The 19,305-nt window shown below is 43.7% G+C and overlaps 2 protein-coding genes across 2 annotated transcripts in view; both read right to left on the reverse strand.

Moving 5' to 3' along the window:
• MITF (melanocyte inducing transcription factor) overlaps positions 1–19,305 on the reverse strand; it is a 374,744-nt gene that overhangs the window by 116,759 nt on the left and 238,680 nt on the right. The window lies entirely within an intron of this gene.
• Positions 1–19,305, reverse strand: part of LOC141084790 (uncharacterized) — a 57,828-nt gene that overhangs the window by 38,062 nt on the left and 461 nt on the right. Inside the window, exons 2-7 of the mRNA XM_073569720.1 lie at positions 17,524–17,689; positions 16,805–16,842; positions 14,155–14,378; positions 7,262–7,498; positions 5,702–5,770; positions 4,742–4,958 (exon numbers count right to left, since the gene is read on the reverse strand). Coding sequence (XP_073425821.1) covers positions 4,742–4,958; positions 5,702–5,770; positions 7,262–7,498; positions 14,155–14,378; positions 16,805–16,842; positions 17,524–17,689 — 951 coding nt within the window. The remainder of the gene's footprint in view (positions 1–4,741; positions 4,959–5,701; positions 5,771–7,261; positions 7,499–14,154; positions 14,379–16,804; positions 16,843–17,523; positions 17,690–19,305) is intronic.

Genomic DNA, 19,305 nt, shown 5'->3' on the forward strand with positions numbered 1-19,305 from the left:
TGATAGAAAATACCCAAAAGTGACACCATTCTAAAAACCGCACCCCTTGAGGTGCTTAAAACCACATTCAAGAAGTTTCTTAACCCTTTAGGTGCTTCACAGGAATTTTTTGAATATTAAAAAAAAATGAACATTTAACTTTTTTTCACAAAAAAAATACTTCAGGTTCAATTTTCTTTATTTTACCAAGGGTAACAGGAGAAATTGGACTGCAAAAGTTATTGTGCAATTTGTCCTGAGTACGCTGATACCTGATATGTGGGGGGAACCACTGCTTCGGCGCATGGCAGACCTCAGTAGGGAAGGAGCGCCGTTTGACTTTTTCAATGCAAAATTGGCTGGAATTCAGATCGGACGCCATGTCGCGTTTGGAGAGCCCCTGATGTACCTAAACAGTGGAAACCCCCCCAAGTGACCCCATTTTGGAAACTAGACCCCCCAAGGAACTTATCTAGATATGTGGTGAGAACTTTGAACCCACAAGGGCTTCACAGAAGTTTATAACGTACAGCGGTACAATTAAAAAATCATATTTTTTCCACAAAAATGATCTTTTCACCCCCAATTTTTATTTTTCCAAGGGTAACAGGACCCTAAAAGTTATTGTGCAATTTGTCATGAGTACGCTGATACCCCATATGTGTGTGTAAATGACTATTTGGGCGCATAGCAGAGCTCGGAAGGGAAGCAGCGCCATTTGACGTTTTTGGCTAGAATTGAGATCGGACACCATGTCGCGATTGGAAAACCCCTGATGTACCAAAACAGTGGAAACCCCCCACAAATGACACCATTTTGGAATCTAGACCCCCCAAGGAACTTATCTAGATGTGTGGTGAGAACTTTGAACCCCCAAGGGCTTCACAGAAGTTTATAACGTACAGCGGTACAATTAAAAAATCATATTTTTTCCACAAAAATGATCTTTTCACCCTCAATTCTTATTTTTCCAAAAGTAACAGGACCCTAAAAGATATTGTGCAATTTATCCTGAGTGCGCTGATAACCCACATGTGGGGGTAAACCACTATTTGGGCGCATGGCAGAGCTCGGAAGGGAAGCAGCGCCATTTGACGTTTTTGGCTGGAATTGAGATCGGACACCATGTCACGTTAGGAAAGCCCCTGATGTACCAAAACAGTAGAAACCCCCCACAAATGACACCATTTTGGAAACTAGACCCCCCAAGGAACTTATCTAGATGTGTGGTGAGCACTTTGAACCCCCCAGTGCTTCACTGAAGTTTATAACGTCCGGGCGTGAAAATAAAAAAATCGTATTTTTTCCACAAACATCATCTTTTAGTCCCCATTTTTTTTATTTTCCCAAGGGTAACAGGAGAAATTGGACCCCAAAAGTTGTTGTCCAATTTGTCCTGAGTACGCTGACACCCCATATGTGGGAGAAAACTACTGTATGGGGACACGTCAGGGCTCGGAAGGGAAGTAGTGACGTTTTGGAATGCAGACTTTGATGGAATGGTCTGCGGGTGTCATGTTGCCTTTGGAGAGCCCCTAATGTACCTAAACAGTGGAAACCCCACACAAATGACCCCATTTTGGAAACTAGACCCCCTGAGGAACTTATCTAGATGTGTGGTGAGCACTTTGAACCCCCAAGGGCTTCGCAGAAGTTTATAATGCCCAGGCATGAAAATAAAAAATCATATTTTTTCCACAACCATGATCAATTAGTCTCCAATTTTTTTATTTTCCCAAGGGTAACAGGAGAAATTGGACCCCAAAAGTTGTTGTCCAATTTGTCCTGAGTACGCTGATACCTCATATGTGGGAGAAAACTACTGTATGGGCACACGTCGGGGCTCGGAAGGGAAGTAGTGATGTTTTGGAATGCAGACTTTGATAGCATGGTCTGCGGGTGTCATGTTGCTTTTGGAGAGCCCCTGATGTACCTAAACAGTGAAAACCCCCCACAATTGACCCCATTTTGGAAACTAGACCCCCTAATGAACTTATCTAGATGTGTGGTGAGCACTTTGAACCCCCCCAGTGCTTCACAGAAGTTTATAACGACCGGGCGTGAAAATAAAAATATCGTATTTTTTCAACAAACATCATCATTTAGTCCCCATTTTTTTTATTTTCCCAAGGGTAACAGGAGAAATTGGACCCCAAAAGTTGTTGTCCAATTTGTCCTGAGTACGCTGATACCTCATATGTGGGAGAAAACTACTGTATGGGCACACGTCGGGGCTCGGAAGGGAAGTAGTGACGTTTTGGAATGCAGACTTTGATGGATTGGTCTGCGGGTGTCATGTGCGTTTGGAGAGCCCCTGATGTACCTAAACTATTGAAGCTCCCCACAAGTGACCCCATTTTGGAAACTAGACCCCCCACGGAATTTATCTAGATGTGTGGAGAGCACTTTGAACCCCCAAGTGCTTCACAGAAGTTTATAACGCCTGGGCGTGAAAATAAAAAAAACATTTTTTTCCGCAAAATTATATTTTTGCCCCCAATTTTTTATTTTCCTAAGGGTAACAGAAGAAATTGGACCCCAAAAGTTGTTTTGTAATTTGTCCTGAGTAGGCTGATACCCTACATGTGGGGGTAAAAACACTGTTTGGGCGCATGGCAGAGCTTGGAAGGGAAGGAGCACCATTTGACTTTTTCAACGCAGAATTGGCTGGAATTAAGATCAGACGCCATGTTGCCTTTGGAGAGCACCTGATGTGCCCAAACAGTGGAAACCCCCCAATTATAACTCCAACCCTAACCCCAACACACCCCTAACCCTAATCTGAGCCCTAACCCTAGCCCTAACCCTAGCCCTAACCCTAGCCCTAACCCTAACCCTAACCCTAGCCCTAGCCCTAACCCTAACCCTAGCCCTAACCCTACCCTAACCCTAGCGGGAAAATGGAAATAAATACATTTTCTTTTAGTTTTATTATTTTTCCCTAACTAAGGGGGTGATAACGGGGGGTTTGATTTACTATTTATGGCGGTTTTTATGTTTGGCAGCTGTCAGACACTAAAAGACGCTTTTTATTGTAAAAATAGTTTTTGCATCACCACATATTGTGAGCTATAATTTTTCCACATTTTGACCCACTGAGTCATGTGAGGTCTTATTTTTTGCGGGACGAGTTGACGTTTTTATTGGCACCATTTTCGGGCACGTGACTTGTTTTGATCGCTTTTTATTCCGATTTTTGGGACGCAGAATGAACAAAAACCAGCGTTTCATGAATTTCTTTTGGGGGAGTGCGTTTACACCGTTCCGCGTGCGGTAAAATTGATAAAGCGCTTTTATTCTTCGGGTCAGTACAGTTACAGCGATACCTCATTTAGGTCTTTTTTTATGTTTTGTCGGTTTTTTGCAATGAAAACAATTTTATATAAAAAATAATTATTTTTGCATCGCTTTATTCTGCGAGCTATAACTTTTTTATTTTTTTGCGGATGACGCTGTATGGCAGCTCGTTTTTTGCGGGACAAGATGACGTTTTCAGCGGTACCATGGATATTTATATGCGTCTTTTTGATCGCGCGTTATTGCACTTTTTGTTCAGTGGTATGATAATAAATCATTATTTTTTGCTTCGTTTTTTATTTTTATTTTTTAAGGGGTTCGCTAAAGGGGTTAACTAATGGGACAGTTTTATAGGGCGGGTCGCTACGGACGCGGCGATACCAAATATGTGTACTTTTATTGTTTTTGTTTTTTTATTTTGAAAAAATGGATTTATTGGGGAATATTTTTTTTTTTTTTTACTAATTTATTTAGCGATTTTTTTTTTAATTATTTTTAACACTTTTTTTTTTTTTTTTACTTTATTACCTTGTCATCACTGTCCTGTGACAGATCGCTGATCTGTCACATCACAGATCACTGTGACAGATCAGCAATCTGTCACAGGCACTGCTGCAGACTTCCTCATGCCTGCGCTTTGCAGGCAGTGAGGAAGTCAGCTCCCTGCAGGCCCCCGAAGGCCCCTGTCACCATCTTGGATCCAGGGGCCTGTAGGGAAAGAGCCCCCCGCAGCAGCGCTGCACATTGCGCTGCCGTGGGGGGCTCAGGGAAGCACGGAGGGAGCCCCCTCCCTGCCGATGCTTCCCTTTAACCCCCGGTACACCGCGATCGTGTTTGATTGCGGTGTACAAGGGGTTAACGTGTCGGGGGCGGTCCGTGACCGCCTCTGACACATTCTGCCGGGTGTCAGCTGTGATAATCAGCTGACACCAGGCCGCGATCAGCGGCGCTCACCACGTGGGCGCCGCTGATCGCTGGGACGTAATATTCCGTCCATGGTAGTTAGGTCCAGGGTCACATGGACGGAATATTACGTCCATTGTAGGTAAGGGGTTAAAAAGGCGGTTCATGCTCGGAAACCCTCCAATGTGGCTGAATTACAACAATTCTGCAAAGATGAGTGGCCAAAATTCCTCCAGAGCGCTGTAAAAGACTCATTGCCAGTTATCGCAAACGCTTGATTGCAGTTGTTGCTGATAAAGGTGGCCCAACCAGGTATTAGGTTTAGGGGGCAATCACTTTTTCATACAGGGCCCTGTAGGTTTGGATTTCATTTTCTCTTAATAATAAAGACCTTCGTTTATAAACTGCATTTTGTGATTACTTGTGTTATCTTTGTCTAATATTTACATTTATTTTGTGATCTGATACATTTAATTGTGACAAACATGCAAAAGAAGAGGAAATCAGGAAGGGGGCAAACACTTTTTCACACAACTGTTCCTATAAACCCAACATACTTAACCTTTTAGGTATAATTCATTGGCCACCGCCTTGGCTTTTTCAAGCACCATATCTACGATGGCCACTTTGGCTCCAGCTTCCCCCAAAGCGTGAGCGAAGGCTCGTCCAATTCCCTGGCCTCCTCCAGTGACATAGGCGACCTTTCCATCTAAACGCAGGCGATCCAAGATAGAGCGGCCGTTAAGTCCTCGAAAAACATCATCGGCTACAATCTCTTTCTAGATAAGAAGATAACGGTAAGTCTTGAGCATGGTTTTGTAGCCATTAAAGTGTTTTTCTGTTTTTGGAAAACCTTTGTCCCCTGCAGCTTGTTTAAAAAAAATAGGTCTTTTTTCACCCTCCCCGGGTCCAACGTTGAATCTCCACCACAGATCCTGGTGTCTGTTGTTCGCAGCGCTGCAGCCAGTCAGTGAGCTCAGCAGATCAGAGTATCTTGTGCCGTCAACTCGATATTGTGGAAATAACATCAGCACTGTAGACAATAACAGACACCAGAAGCAGCGGCAAGAGACTCAGTGCCGGAACCAGGGAGGATGATTAAGGCACATTTGATCTTTTTAAAGCAAATTTCAGCCAGAAGATAGTATTTTCTTAAACCCCCCTTTAGCATACATTAGAATATTGGAATCTCAAAAATAAATTGTTCTGAGGGTTTCAGAACGACCTCAAAATTAGGTGCTTTACACTTTCATCATTGGGGAGGTCAAAAAGAGGAACGTGGTTTTAAGGAAATATTGGTCTCCACCAACTTTACATTTTCCGTTATTTTCAGAAACAGATGTAGATACAGTAATATTAAAATAATTTGACAGAGAATATAATTTTTTAATATTTTGAAATATTCCCATTTTAAGACAAAAACAAATATGAATTAATTTTCCTTTTTGGACTCTATTGTTTTTTTCAGATTATTTTGCATTGATTTTATTTTGTTATTTTTAAGAGTGGCATTTAGCCTTACCATTGTATCAGCCAGGTGAGAAAGAGGTGATCGTTTTATGACAGTAATCCCTTCTACTGGTAGTGCTACCTTAAGAACACAAAGAGAAAAAAGAACGGTCTTATGATATATATTACTGTGACACTGGAGACAGATCGGGAGATTCTGAACCCTAAAAATGTATCTAGAATTATCGTCTGTTTTATAATATATATTTAGGGGTTGGAGGTTCATTTTTATCATACTTTACAGAGCGCCAAATATTCTGAGTACTTACAGTAAAATTATAAAATTCTGCCAGCCTGCAGCCACCACTAGAGGGAGCTCACACAAGGTAGATTTATAGAACCTGAATATTAAATCTGCCTTCTTCTAGGCTCCCCCTAGTGGTGGCTAGACTTAAAATGGATCTTTAATGTGTTATCCCAGAATCAACCCCTATTATTTACAAAATTTAATGATATGTTTCTGAATGTTGATCCCAAGAATCAGGGTTCGGTGTCCCCCATTTAAATAGAAAGTCAAGCATGTATAGTGCTGCCAGAAAGTCAAGCATGCAAATATTGTCTTCAGAAAGGAACAGGGCAAGAACTCTGGTGCCCCATACCGGAAGTAGCAATCCCGCAAGTCGATATGACCTTTTAAGGAGCACTTTCAACATGACTTAGGATCATATATCCTATAAAGGACCTCTAAAAAGGGTCATATTGACCTGCGGGATTGCTACTTCCAGTAGGAGGCACAAGAGTTCTTGCCCTCTTCCTTTTCTGAAGATGATATTTGCATAAATTAGTAAAGCAAATGGCTATCATCATCAGCCGCAGGGACTGTGAATGGAGCGTCAGTGGTCATGCTTAACTGCTGATCAAACCAAATTTAGGAAACAAGACCCCCGTTCTTGTAACCAATGGGGTCCCCAGCTATAGAATTGACCAACAATCAGATACTAACTAAACAGGATCCATGAGAACCATCTCTGGTCTGAAGGCATCCGCGGGTCTTCTTTTGATTAGCCAGCCTGGCGCGGCTTCATCATCAGGATAGTTAATCAAAAAAAAGATCTACCTGATAAAGAGGCGGCTTTTAACGGCTTCTGTCGCTGCCACTAATTGAAGACGCTATAGACAGTAATAATGTACGCTGGAAAGGAAGATTTAAAAAGAATCCTTTTGTATGGAACATTGGGGGCTAACTCTATTACAAAGAAGTGAAACAAGATTTCAACCATGTTAATAGCCTTGACTTCCCGCCAAAGTCATCGTCAGCCGTGACTACTTTCTGCCCATAGTGCCGAAAAGAAAGAGTTTCATTGTCAATTTTCTACCAGAAGACATCGGATAATTTAATACAAATAATTTGAATATTACTCTATTATTATTTGAAAAATAAGAATCAGCCATTAAAAAAAAAAGTCACCTGGAGTCCCCCCCCCCCTTTAATAGTCACATATTATAAAAAATGCAATAAAGGCGGCTATCTGTCCTAACTGGATTGTTCAAATTAAATATTTCCTTCTGTTTGTTCAATTACTTTCCCAACGCCCGAGCTTTGCATTCTGTATTCCTGCCTGATAGCACTAACCTGCTTCACTCTGGTGTCTGCATTAATTACATCTGTCATTTCGCGGGACCTTAATCCCATCTCATCATTGATGTGCTCCTGGCTTCTCGTCTCGTTTGCAGAAACGTTTTGTACGCAAATCACACCATCCATTTTTAGCATATTGCTGTTCATAATCAGGTTGTAATAGTTTATAGGATTCTCCTCCGTCGCGTCGATAAACACCATGTCATATTGCTCGCCCGAAGCGGCTAACTTCTGCAAGACAACAAACAGACGCGGAATACAGATGTATCCTGATTAAGTGTGAAAATGGAAAGAGCCGCGTGATAATGAAGGAGACTTGGGTAGATTGCGAGCAGAACCAAAGCGGGGAAATGTAGTTACGGTACGTTCTCTAGGAAAACCATATATCATTTTTTTTCCTCCCGCTAGACTAAAGTGGCGTTAAATTATAGAATAGCAACAGTCAAGTTTAGGATAAAGAAGGTCACCGGGGTGAAGAGTGGGAATGAAGTGGTTATTTATTATTGCTAATTAACCGCAAAAATAATTACTTCAGGTCCATAATCATGTAATTATTCCGAACTGAGAGGCCTCACTGATTGAATAAAAAATCACAGTCAAATAATGGCTCAGAGTTTTTTGACCTTAGGCAAATGTAATTAAATGGATGTAGTTTTCTCAGAAATGCTACTGAATATTTACATAAAATATATCTTTTGGAGATCTCCACCCATAAGTGAGTAAGTACGCATACATGTGTTTGGCTTTTATGCAACTCAAGTGGAGATGAACCTTTACGTAACATCTGGAAAGACTTATTAAAAGAAGGAAGTTTGGGACTTGGAGACATTTGCTTGGGACAGTGTCAAGGTCACGTGTGTCTGGACGCAGCGGTTACCGCAAGGCGAACCCATAACACACATGACCCAGGATACAGCGCCTCCAGTGGCGAATTTAGATAACAAGGGGGAACCTGGGAAACATTAACAATGGTGGGCCCTGCAATAGGGATTGGGGACGTGGAGACCTCCTAAGCTCCCCTGAGCCAGTGTCCCTGCACTCCTTACGTTCCCTATACAGGCTCCGCACCTGTCGCCGCACGCGAACCTTAAACCCTTGCTCGCCCTGACCCTAAACCCTCACTAGGGAATTGGTTGATGCGGAGACTAATCCCACCACTGCACTAACAACACACATGAGGAAAGAAGACAATACAGGGGAAACACCACTTAGCTTTAGGCTCTGTGCTTATGCTCCTGCAGCAGAGCCCCACCGCCTGCGTGCGTCTTCTCCTCCACCCGGATCCATCACCATCCTGGATCCTACACCATAGTGCAGCCTTGGAGCAGAGTCCATCTCCAGTTGCAGCAGTCCAAGTCCAATAACAGAGTCCCAAGGATGAGTCAGCCTCTGCTAAAATTCTAAGCATGCTTGAGTCCAGCTCTCGGCCACCAAGTCGAGCATGCCGAGCGCAACTCTCTCCATAGTCGCCACTCCGCAAAGCCATGCACGCACTTCCCGCCGACACCATAAACTGCGACTCCTCCACGCCATGCCAGCAATTCCTGCAGACACCATTAGCTGCCACTCGTCTCCTCTGGCTGACTGCGCAGGACTCCTCTTCAGCTCCATGATCACCCAGGCTTCACAAACTCAGAATGAATCAATCAATCAATGAATATCACCAGTCGTGATTGCACACCCTGAGACTCACTTATAGAGCCCAACACCTGATTCATAATTACGTGCACATTAAACCTAAAGTGCGATACCACTAACCACCACCGGGGACAGTCAAGTCACTTGGCACTTGCCAAAGTAAAAAAAGTTCACCCTGTGCAATTTAAAACTGTCAGATCAAATTCAGATCATGACAGACAGAAGGTCATCCAGCTATTGACCTCAAGACTATATCAGACTTGACTATAGAAACATCATGAATTTCTGTAAATTTATCTTGGATTAAAGATGCTCAAGAACAGTTGAGAGTCACCAAAGGCCAGCCAAGATACCCAATCAGGCATACTAGCCTTCTTTCCAGATATAAATAATGTGTTAGCCTAGAAAGGTATCATTTTGATCTGTAGTATGTGAGAGATGCACGTTTATGCATGTGGAGATGAACATTTATTTAACATCCTGAAAGATTTTTTAAAAGAAGGAAGTTTTGGGCTTGAGGGCACTTGTTTGGGAAAGAAGGGCTTCCCGTAATTAACCTCAACATTGTATCAGACTTGACTATGGAATCCGGCATGAATTTTCTTGAATTTACATTGGATTAAAGATACTCAAGACCAACTGAGGGACCCCATGTCCAGTCAGGAAACCCAATCTGGTATATTAACCTTCTGCTAAACAAAAAGTGTTGACCTAAGAAGGTATTATTTTGATCTGCAGTATGTCCAGAGAGATGTACATGTATGCGTGTAGAGATAAACCTTTACTTAACATCTGGAAAGACGTTTTAAAATAAGAAAGTTTTTGTCTTGAAGGCGCTTGCTTGGGATACAAGATCATCCAGCTATTGACCTCAAGATTATATCAGACTTGACTATAGAAAATCATGAATTTATATGAATTTATCTTTGATTTAAAGATACTCAGTGTAACATCCCTGTCGGCATCACTGCATGGCTTTCCATCTGCAGAAATGAAATTGTCCAGCTCTACGATGTGGTGAAAATATACTATTCTTTTATTCACTCCAATTCATGTGATACAGACAAGGTAAGAATGCCAGCATAATACAGGTAATTGCTTGCGTTCTCAACGCGTTTCTGGTGACAACGCACCCTTAGCTCATGACTTTCATTTCTGCAGTTCAAGTGCCCCGACACGGCAGCTCTGTGCTCCCATGGTCAAGATGCTTTCTCTGGTGAGCTGGAATTTTTGATTTATGGCTTTCCATCTCCCATCTTACTCACCACTCCGGGCCATGCTGTGAGTTCTGTCCTCTGCCTGCTCCATACTGTGAACCTCATGTCCTTGCTTGCTGCATACTTCCTGGCTGTATGCTTAGGGAGGCGGCACCGGCACTTCCTGAGTCTTATAGAGACAGTGTGTACACTCCTAATTTGTCCCTAGCCTATTGCCAAGAGGAATCAGGTACTACCCATAGGGAGATGCCTGGGCAACAATCTCTCTGCTTTCTGCTACTGAGTTGCCAGGTCCTTTCCTGTCCTGTTTCTGTCACCCTGGGGGCTGTATACCCAGGCCCGTATCTGTGTTCTTTGTGTCTCATTTTTGCCTTCCTGTGGGCTGAATACCCTGGCCTGTACCTGTATTCTATGTGTCTTTCTTACGCCACCCTGAGTGCTATATACTCAGGCCTGAATCCTGTGTCCTGAACTTGTTTCCGTGTCTGTCCTTGTTTGAAGTTCGTCCTATACCTGTTTGTTTCCTTGTCTGTAGCCTTCCCTACCCTGCCATTTCTCTCCTACAGCTCTGCTCTGCTCCGGTTCCGCATCCTGCGGTTCTGCTTTGCTCCTGCTCCGCATCCTGTGGCTCTGCTCTGCTCCTGCTCCGCATCCTGCGGCTCTGCTCTGCTCCCGCTCCGCACCCTGTGGCTCTGCTCTGCTCCTGCTCCACATCCTGTGGCTCTGCTCTGCTCCCGCTCCGCATCCCGCGGCTCTGCTTTTGCTCCACACCCTGCGGCTCTGCTCTGCTCCCGCTCCGCATCCTGCGGCTCTGCTCTGCTTCTGCTCCGCACCCTGCGGCTCTTTGTCCCTCTTGTCTGTACTGGTTCTTACTGGTTCGTTTATCCCTCTAGTCTGAACTGGTTTCTACCTGTTCCCATATCCTACTCATCCCTGCCTGTGTACCTGCCCCACCCAAAACGGTTTTGGTTCTCCCAGTCTGAGCCGTGCACACCTGCCTGCCAGAGTGCCAGCCTTGCCTGCCTGCCAGAGTTCCAGCTGTGCCTGCCTAACTGCCAGAGTGCCAGCCATGCCCTCCTGCCTGCCAGAGTGCCAGCCGTGCCTGCTCGCCTGCCAGAGTGCCAGCTGTGCAAGCATACCTGCCAGAGTGCCAGCCGTGCCCGCCTGCCTGCCAGAGTGCCAGTCGTGCCCACCAGAGTACCAGTCATGCCCATCAATACTTGCCCGCACCTGTCATTAGTTATCTGTCCCCAGTGGGATCAGCTGCTACAGCCAGACACTGCCCTAGAGTGGTACCCGACAGCTACTTACAGCACAAACCGGACCTCTCCACTAGAGGCTCCAATGAACACCAAGGTAGATGCTCAGTCACGCCCCTCCAGGGTAGTCTGGTATGTGGCATAGTGGGGCCACAATCTTCACTCACGCCATCCAGTCTGGGCGCGAGCGTTACACTCAAGAACAGCTGAGGGTCACCTAAGGCCAGCCAAGAAACCCAATCTGACATATTAATCTTCCAACAAGAAATAAATAATGTCTTGGCCTAACAAGATATCATTTTGATCTGCAGTATGTCCAAAGAGATGCATGTGTGTGCTTGTGGACATCATGTAATTCAAGTGGAGATGAACCTTTCCTTAAAGGGGTTGTTTGGTAAAAATAAGTTATCACATATACACTGTACTTTGATCAGTTGGACTCGTAGTCACAACGATCAGCAGAATCGGACAGTTTTTTTCCTACTACAATGGAGCAGCAGTACGCATGCTCGAACGCTGCGCCATTCATTCCTTATGGGGTCAGTCAGCGCTGTTTTTAACTTTTTTCGGCGGCCTCCTAAAGAAGGAATGGATAGATGGTCAAGCATCTGACTTTCTGCTCTATTCTAATGAGGATAAAAATGCCATATCAGGATGAAAATTTGCTGTTCTGCAAGATCGGTGCAAGTCGAATAGGTCGAACCCCCACCCATCATCAAATTATCATCTGTTCAAAGGATAAGTGAAAATTATCACCTACCCAAAGGATAGGTGATAACTTGTTTTCAAGAGAAATCCCCTTTGCCATCTGCAAAGATATTTAAAGGAAGGAAGTCTTTGGCTTGAAGGCAGTTGCAAGGACAGATGGTCATCTGTCTATTGACCTCAAGACTATATCGGACTTGACTATGGAAACCAAACCATTTATGAATATCCTTGACTTTACCTTGGGTTAGGGCACTCAAGAACAGCTAATGGCCACCAAACCCAAGCCAAGAAACCCAATCTTGCCTCTTAACCGGATACAAATAATCTTCTTGTCTTGCAGAATATCCGGAGAGACGTATGTGTATGTGTGTGAACATTATGTAACTTGAGTGAAGGTTTACATAATATCTGGGAAGACTTTTTAAAATCTGGATGTTTTTTGGCTTGAAGGTACCTGCTTCAACGGAGCAAAGAAATTCAAGGGCGCAAATAAAATACATTTCCAGGAGCCTCCCCCTAGTGAAGAGTAGGGCTTGTGGAAGATTTGAGTCTGAGAGATTTGTAATGACCCAAAATTAGCATTTACAAAGACCTAGTAGTTCCATCTCAAGTCCAGATGTGTAACTGTTCACGTTCCTCAAAAAGGGCGTAAAAATCAATACACTGTTCAATTTTTGTAATTTTTTTTAATAGCTCTTAAAATTGAAAAAACCCTTTAACCTATTTCTCAAATCTGAAGCTATTTCTACATTTTTTTTTTTTTTATTCTGAGTTAACCTTTCATATCAAAAGGAGCAATTCTGCAATCTGGAGGATTCGCCACAATTTCATGCATAATTTATTCCCTGAGTTTAACGCTAAATGCAGAGCTGTTGACTTTGTAAAAAGCGCGTCCTGACTTTGACTAGCGGTGTGCCAGATCTAAAGCTCCTCTCTCTTGTGACTGAAGAGCATAAACTACAGAAATAAGTGCGGGATAAAGGCGCCAAATCAAAACAACCAGGCATCCCCTGAATCTTGATTTTTAAGTGTGGGCTTCATTCTTAATTTTAACTTCTTTTTTTTTTGCACCCTCTGTTACCACAGAACAGAAAATGGCAAACTATTTTACTGGATTTAGAGTGCAACCACTGACATATTCCCGTTATGGGTCAACAAATATTGGAAAGGGCATTTTATTATATTATGAAAATTCGGCACATGGCAGATTGATTGGCTTGAGCATTTCCTCCAAGCACAGTAGCTCCTCGGGGGTGTGGCAGATGAAGGTCCAATGAATGAGAAGTTGGAGCCACTTAATTAAAGATAGAAAGAGATCCCTGTATAGACATGCCGGAAACTTTACTAGGACTAGAGTAATATCAATCAAATTTAATAAGACTTTTAATACACTTTTAATATCTAAGCCATGGATTTGCTCTAGAAGTTGCTACAATTTCTTCAGTAAAACTGAATAGCAGTGGCCCGCCCCTTCCTGCCTAAGCCTGCCGATTGGACCAGACATGGAAATCCACACCTCCAAGGAGCTGGAGTAAATTTGCACTATAAGTTACTCCAATTTCTGGTGCAAATTACTGTAAATCTGTCAAATGCGCACTTTTCCAGTCTACAAAAAAATCTAAAATTGTAGAGAAAATATGGTATAAATGATTTCATTATTTCCGTTCCTTGATACGAAAAATTTTGGCTGCTAACTTCTAGAAGGAGAATAGGACCCAACGTATACATATAATATACAAGACGCCACAATTAAACAGTATGCAGGAAGCTCTTGTGCTCCCTCTAGTGGTGATTGCAGACAGTAAGAATTTTAAAATTTAGCCCCTTCCCCATGTGTAATGTACATGTACATCACAAGTAAGATGTGGATGTACAGAGCAGGCTCAGCAGCTGAGCCTTCTTCATACATCTGACACCCTTCTATAGCAGGAGCTATAATCATGATACGAGAGATAAGTTCTGGCAACCATGGTTTTTTCCCCCAAGATGGGAGAATAATTCTTATCTCTTTTTTTCCATTTCATAATAATATAATTCTGATATCATTTTATTTCATGTCACGTACCTTTAAGATGTCCCCAGATTTTCCCTCTTTGATACATAACTTTTTCCCCCAAGAAGACTCTTTCCAAGGACGATTCTGTTCCAAACTGGAAATGCAGGCAACCAAGTGACCATCTTCTGGCAACTGGTCCAGTACAGTTTCAAGGTCATCACTGGACCGATGGGGCAAATACAGAATTTCTCTTGGTCTAGTCAGTTGTATCAACATTTTGTATAGCTGGTTAGCTACAAAGAGACAGAAAGTCTTGGTATATAAAACTGTATTGACATTAATAGGATTAGATAGACATCACGGCTTTCTTTCAGAAACAGCACCACCCCTCTGCTTAGGTTGTGGCTGGTATTGCAGCTCAACTCCATTAAGTGTAATTCAACACACAACTTACAGACAGGGTATTGATCTTTATGGATGAAAGCAGCCTATCTAAATATTTCCCGTTATTCAATCAACATTATCACATGTAAATGTATACATTTCCCAACACTGGTAGAGCTTATTTTGCAGGTAAAATTAACTTATAATAATTATGCAAATTAGACTTCAAGTGTCCAGTGGGCAGTCCCAAGCCAGATTTGTAATTTGACTCCTGTCACTAAACAGGTAGTGAACTTTATAACATGTAAATACTAGATAAACACTTTCCTTTCTGGAACTGATAGAATTCGATTTGCAAACAAAATAAACTTTTATAAATTATGCAAATAATATGCAAATTATATGCAAGATGTCTAGTGGGTGTTTCCAAGTCTTTTGACTACTGATTCCTAACTGAAATCTTCCTGAAATAACAGTGCCTCCTAGTGAACCAGCACATGTAAATACTGTGTGAACACCAATATTCCCTGTTCATTGCACTGGTAGAGTTTGATTTACAGAGAAAATTATTTTTAGTTTACAAGAGTCCAGTGGGCGGTGCTAAGCCAGGTAAATTGGATATAGCCAAAATGCGATCAAGCTCTTGCTCCTGTTACTAAACCATTCCCAATCCTTCTTGTTTGGTGTTGACTTTTGGCTCCACCCCACAGTGACATTCCAATGCTGTGGGCTCCCCGCAGTAACATTCCCACACTGTGGGCTCCCCGCAGTGACATTCCCATGCTGTGGGATCCCTGCATTGACATTCCCATGCTGTGGGACCCTGCAGTGACATTCCCATGCTGTGGGACCCCCGCAGTGACATTCCCATGCTGTGGAAGCCCCGCGGTGACATTCCCTTGCTGTGGACCCCCGCAGTGACATTCCCATGCTGTGGACCCCCGCAGTGACATTCCCATGCTGTGGGACCCTGCATTGACATTCCCATGCTGTGGGACCCTGCAGTGACAATCCCATGCTGTGGGACCCTGCAGTGACAATCCCATGCTGTGGGACCTCCGCAGTGACATTCCCATGCTGTGGACCCCCGCAGTGACATTCCCATGCTGTGGACCCCCGCAGTGACATTCCCATGCTGTGGACCCCCGCAGTGACATTCCCATGCTGTGGGACCCCCGCAGTGACATTCCCATGCTGTGGGACCCCCGCAGTGACATTCCCATGCTGTGGACTCCCACAGTGACATTCACATGCTGTGGGCTCCCGCAGTGACATTCACATGCTGTGGGACTCCCGCAGTGACATTCCCATGCTGTGGGACTCCCGCAGTGACATTCACATGCTGTGGACCCCCGCAGTGACATTCCAATGCTGTGGACCCCCGCAGTGACATTCCCATGCTGTGGGACCCCCGCAGTGACATTCCAATGCTGTGGGACCCTGCAGTGACATTCCCATGCTGTGTACCCCCGCAGTGACATTCACATGCTGTGGACTCCCGCAGTGACATTCACATGCTGTGGACCCCCGCAGTGACATTCCCATGCTGTAGGCCCCCGCAGTGTCATTCCCATGCTGTAGACCCCCGCAGTGTCATTCCCATGCTGTGAACCCCCCACAGTGACATTCCAATGCTGTGGCCCCCCGCAGTTTCATTCCCATGCTGTAGACCCCCCGTAGTGACATTCCCATGCTGTGGGACCCCCGCAGTGACATTCCAATGCTGTGTACCCCCGCAGTGACATTCACATGCTGTGGACCCCCGCAGTGACATTCCCATGCTGTGGGACCCCCGCAGTGACATTCAAATGCTGTGGACTCCCGCAGTGACATTCACATGCTGTGTACCCCCGCAGTGACATTCCCATGCTGTGGACCCCCGCAGTGACATTCCCATGCTGTGGGACCCCCACAGTGACATTCCAATGCTGTGTACCCCCGCAGTGACATTCACATGCTGTGGACTCTCGCAGTGACATTCACATGCTGTGGACCTCCCGCAGTGACATTCCCATGCTGTAGACCCCCGCAGTGACATTCCCATGTTGTGAACCCCCCACAGTGACATTCCAATGCTGTGGCCCCCCGCAGTTTCATTCCCATGCTGTAGACCTCCCGCAGTGACATTCCCATGCTGTAGACCCCCGCAGTGACATTCCCATGCTGTGAACCCCCCACAGTGACATTCCAATGCTGTGGCCCCCCGCAGTTTCATTCCCATGCTGTAGACCCCCCGTAGTGACATTCCTATGCTGTGGGCCCCCCATTGTGGGACAGATATACTCCTGAAAGCCTTTCTTAATGTGTGAGCCATTGACCTACTTGGTTCACCTACCTGAGGTTTCAGATTCTTTGACCACTGATCGTCTGCTTCTAAAATGAAAAAAAAAAGAATGCATTATTAAATTTTGGGAACCTGGAGCAAATGCCCCCATTACCCCAACTACCTTTCCCATATTATGCATCAGATTGTCTTAAAGGGAGCCTGTCACAATGTTTTCCCAATATGATCCCAAGCCTCCACCTTTGTAAGTAACTGGCCCATTAGTGCAGTCCATCAGCCTGTAAATAAGCCCCCAGCTTCCGCTGACTCTTCCCAAAAATACTTTTAATTTTCTTGATTTCTAGTGTAATACTTAAGCTGGAGAAACACAAGATAACTGTCAGCTGAACATTGGTTTCTGAGACCTTTCTCCGGAATAATAGTGCATGCTTCCAATGGGGAAAGAGGGGAAAGCTGCTGCCATAATTCTACAGTAAAGGCTTATCTACCCTGAAGATGAAAGGATCGGTTGTTAAAATTCTAAATATCCCACAACATTATCTGTTTGGGTTCAGAGTCAAGAGACCCTTATACACATGTGATGGGAGGTCAGTCCGGCCAAAAATCAGTCCTACCAAAATTGTTGGGTACATCCATTTGTCATCTATGTGTATGGCGGCCCTACACCTAGAATTCAAGTACCGCTAAGTCTGGAGTACATAATTAGAATCAAAAACAGTAAACATAATATCGATACATTGATATCAAAAACAGCAGTGATGGCATGTTACCTGCAAATTTCTCCTGGATCGTCTGCTTTTGGACACTCTTTCATCTCCTGAACAATATTGGAGGCTCTCCGCAGGTGACTTCTCAGCTCTTCAGGAAATTTATCATCGGTGTTACATAAATGTGTGATTTTTGAAAGGTAATCTGTGAGGAGGTCCAGCTGGGTGTCTATGGAAGAAACGCGAGTGCTTTTATTAATTTTCTAAATGTAAAGACCCCACATATGCTCTTAAAGAGGTTAGCCAGGACTATATTGATTTTTTTTTTTACAATGAACTGTGAGAAGGTCACTGCTAAAATACTGGAGTAGAGATACAGTATGTGTCACTAAGGACGTTAGCCTCAGTGATATGAACCTGTAAAAAATGCTCCAGCATATCAAGTGCTGAGAGGGGTTCATCAACCATATTTAGGGCTAGGTTTTTGTGAACATCTGAAGAGTGGGTCTGTAGACTAATGCAGCCTTTGCAGTGTTGCCAGTGTTTCTAGGGATGTAGATACAAAGTGTTTAAAGGGGTTGTCCAGGACTTTTACATTGATGATTTATCCTTATTATAGGTCATCAATGTCTGATCAGTGGTGATGCGACACCCAGTACTCCCGCCAATCAGCTGTTACCAGTGCTGACAGTGGCTAGAACTGCTCAGTTATGGAGCTGCAGAACACAGGTCCATCAACTGTATAGTGGCCTTGGCGGGTACTGCCCTATTCAAATCAACACAAGTGGCCGTGGCCACTATACAGTCGATGGAGCTGTGCAACTTCATAACTGACCAATAATAAATAGATAGATAATAGATAAATGGATGATAGATAGCTAGGTAGATAGAGAGATAATAGATACCGCATTTTTTGGACTAGGTTTTAGAGGAGGAAAATAGAAAAAAATTACAACACAAAAATTTGGTCAATTCTGTACTACTACTAAAGAGAAATGAATATTCACTGCTCCCCATGCCCATGGGAGTGGAGAGCAGTGAATATTCATTCTCTTTAATAGCGGGCGCACATGATTGCTGAGCAACTGCAGGAGCCGGAGGCTGCGGCTAACACTGCCCGCTATTGAAGAGAAATGAATACTCACTGCTCCACATGCCCATAGTCCCACTCACCTCTCGGCACCTGATCCAGTGCATAGAAGTGATCGGGACTATGGGCATGGGGAGCAGTAAAACTAATTTCTCTTTAACAGCGAGCACAAGGGCTAGCCAAAGCAGCTGGCACTTGCCTCGCGTGACCTGCTCGTCCACTGTAAAAAGGCCCCCCCTCCCCCCCCCCATTCACAGCCACAGCAGGTACATCTGGATTATAAGCACACCCATTTTCCTCCAAATTTTGGGAGGAAAAAAATTTGCCTTATACTCCGAAATATACGGTGGATAGATAGATCATCCTATAAATAGATATATAGATATATGATTAATAGATAGATGATAGATAGATAGATAATAGATAGACTTTATAAAGGTGAATAGAAAACCACATATTTTCACAGTGCTGTGACTTTGTTCCACATATGTTGATGGTGATTTCTGTTTTTTTGCAGGCAGATAATATGCCTTGGCATGATATCGGGCTACAAAAAAAAAGAGAAACTACTGAGAAAAAAATTGTAATTTCTTAAAATAAAACTACCTATGAGATATGATGTATCAAAATAAATAGTGAAAAGTCGCTGAAATAAAGTGAGTGAAGTAAAACTACTTTAGAAAAAAAAATCTAAATTTCAATAATATGTTTAAAATACTCATAAATAAAATTTTACAAGATTTCTTCTAAGAATT

The sequence above is a fragment of the Dendrobates tinctorius genome, unplaced genomic scaffold (genome assembly GCF_039654945.1).
Source record: "Dendrobates tinctorius isolate UK_male_01 unplaced genomic scaffold, ASM3965494v1 ptg000027l, whole genome shotgun sequence".
In the NCBI taxonomy this organism is placed as follows: Eukaryota; Metazoa; Chordata; class Amphibia; order Anura; family Dendrobatidae; genus Dendrobates; species Dendrobates tinctorius.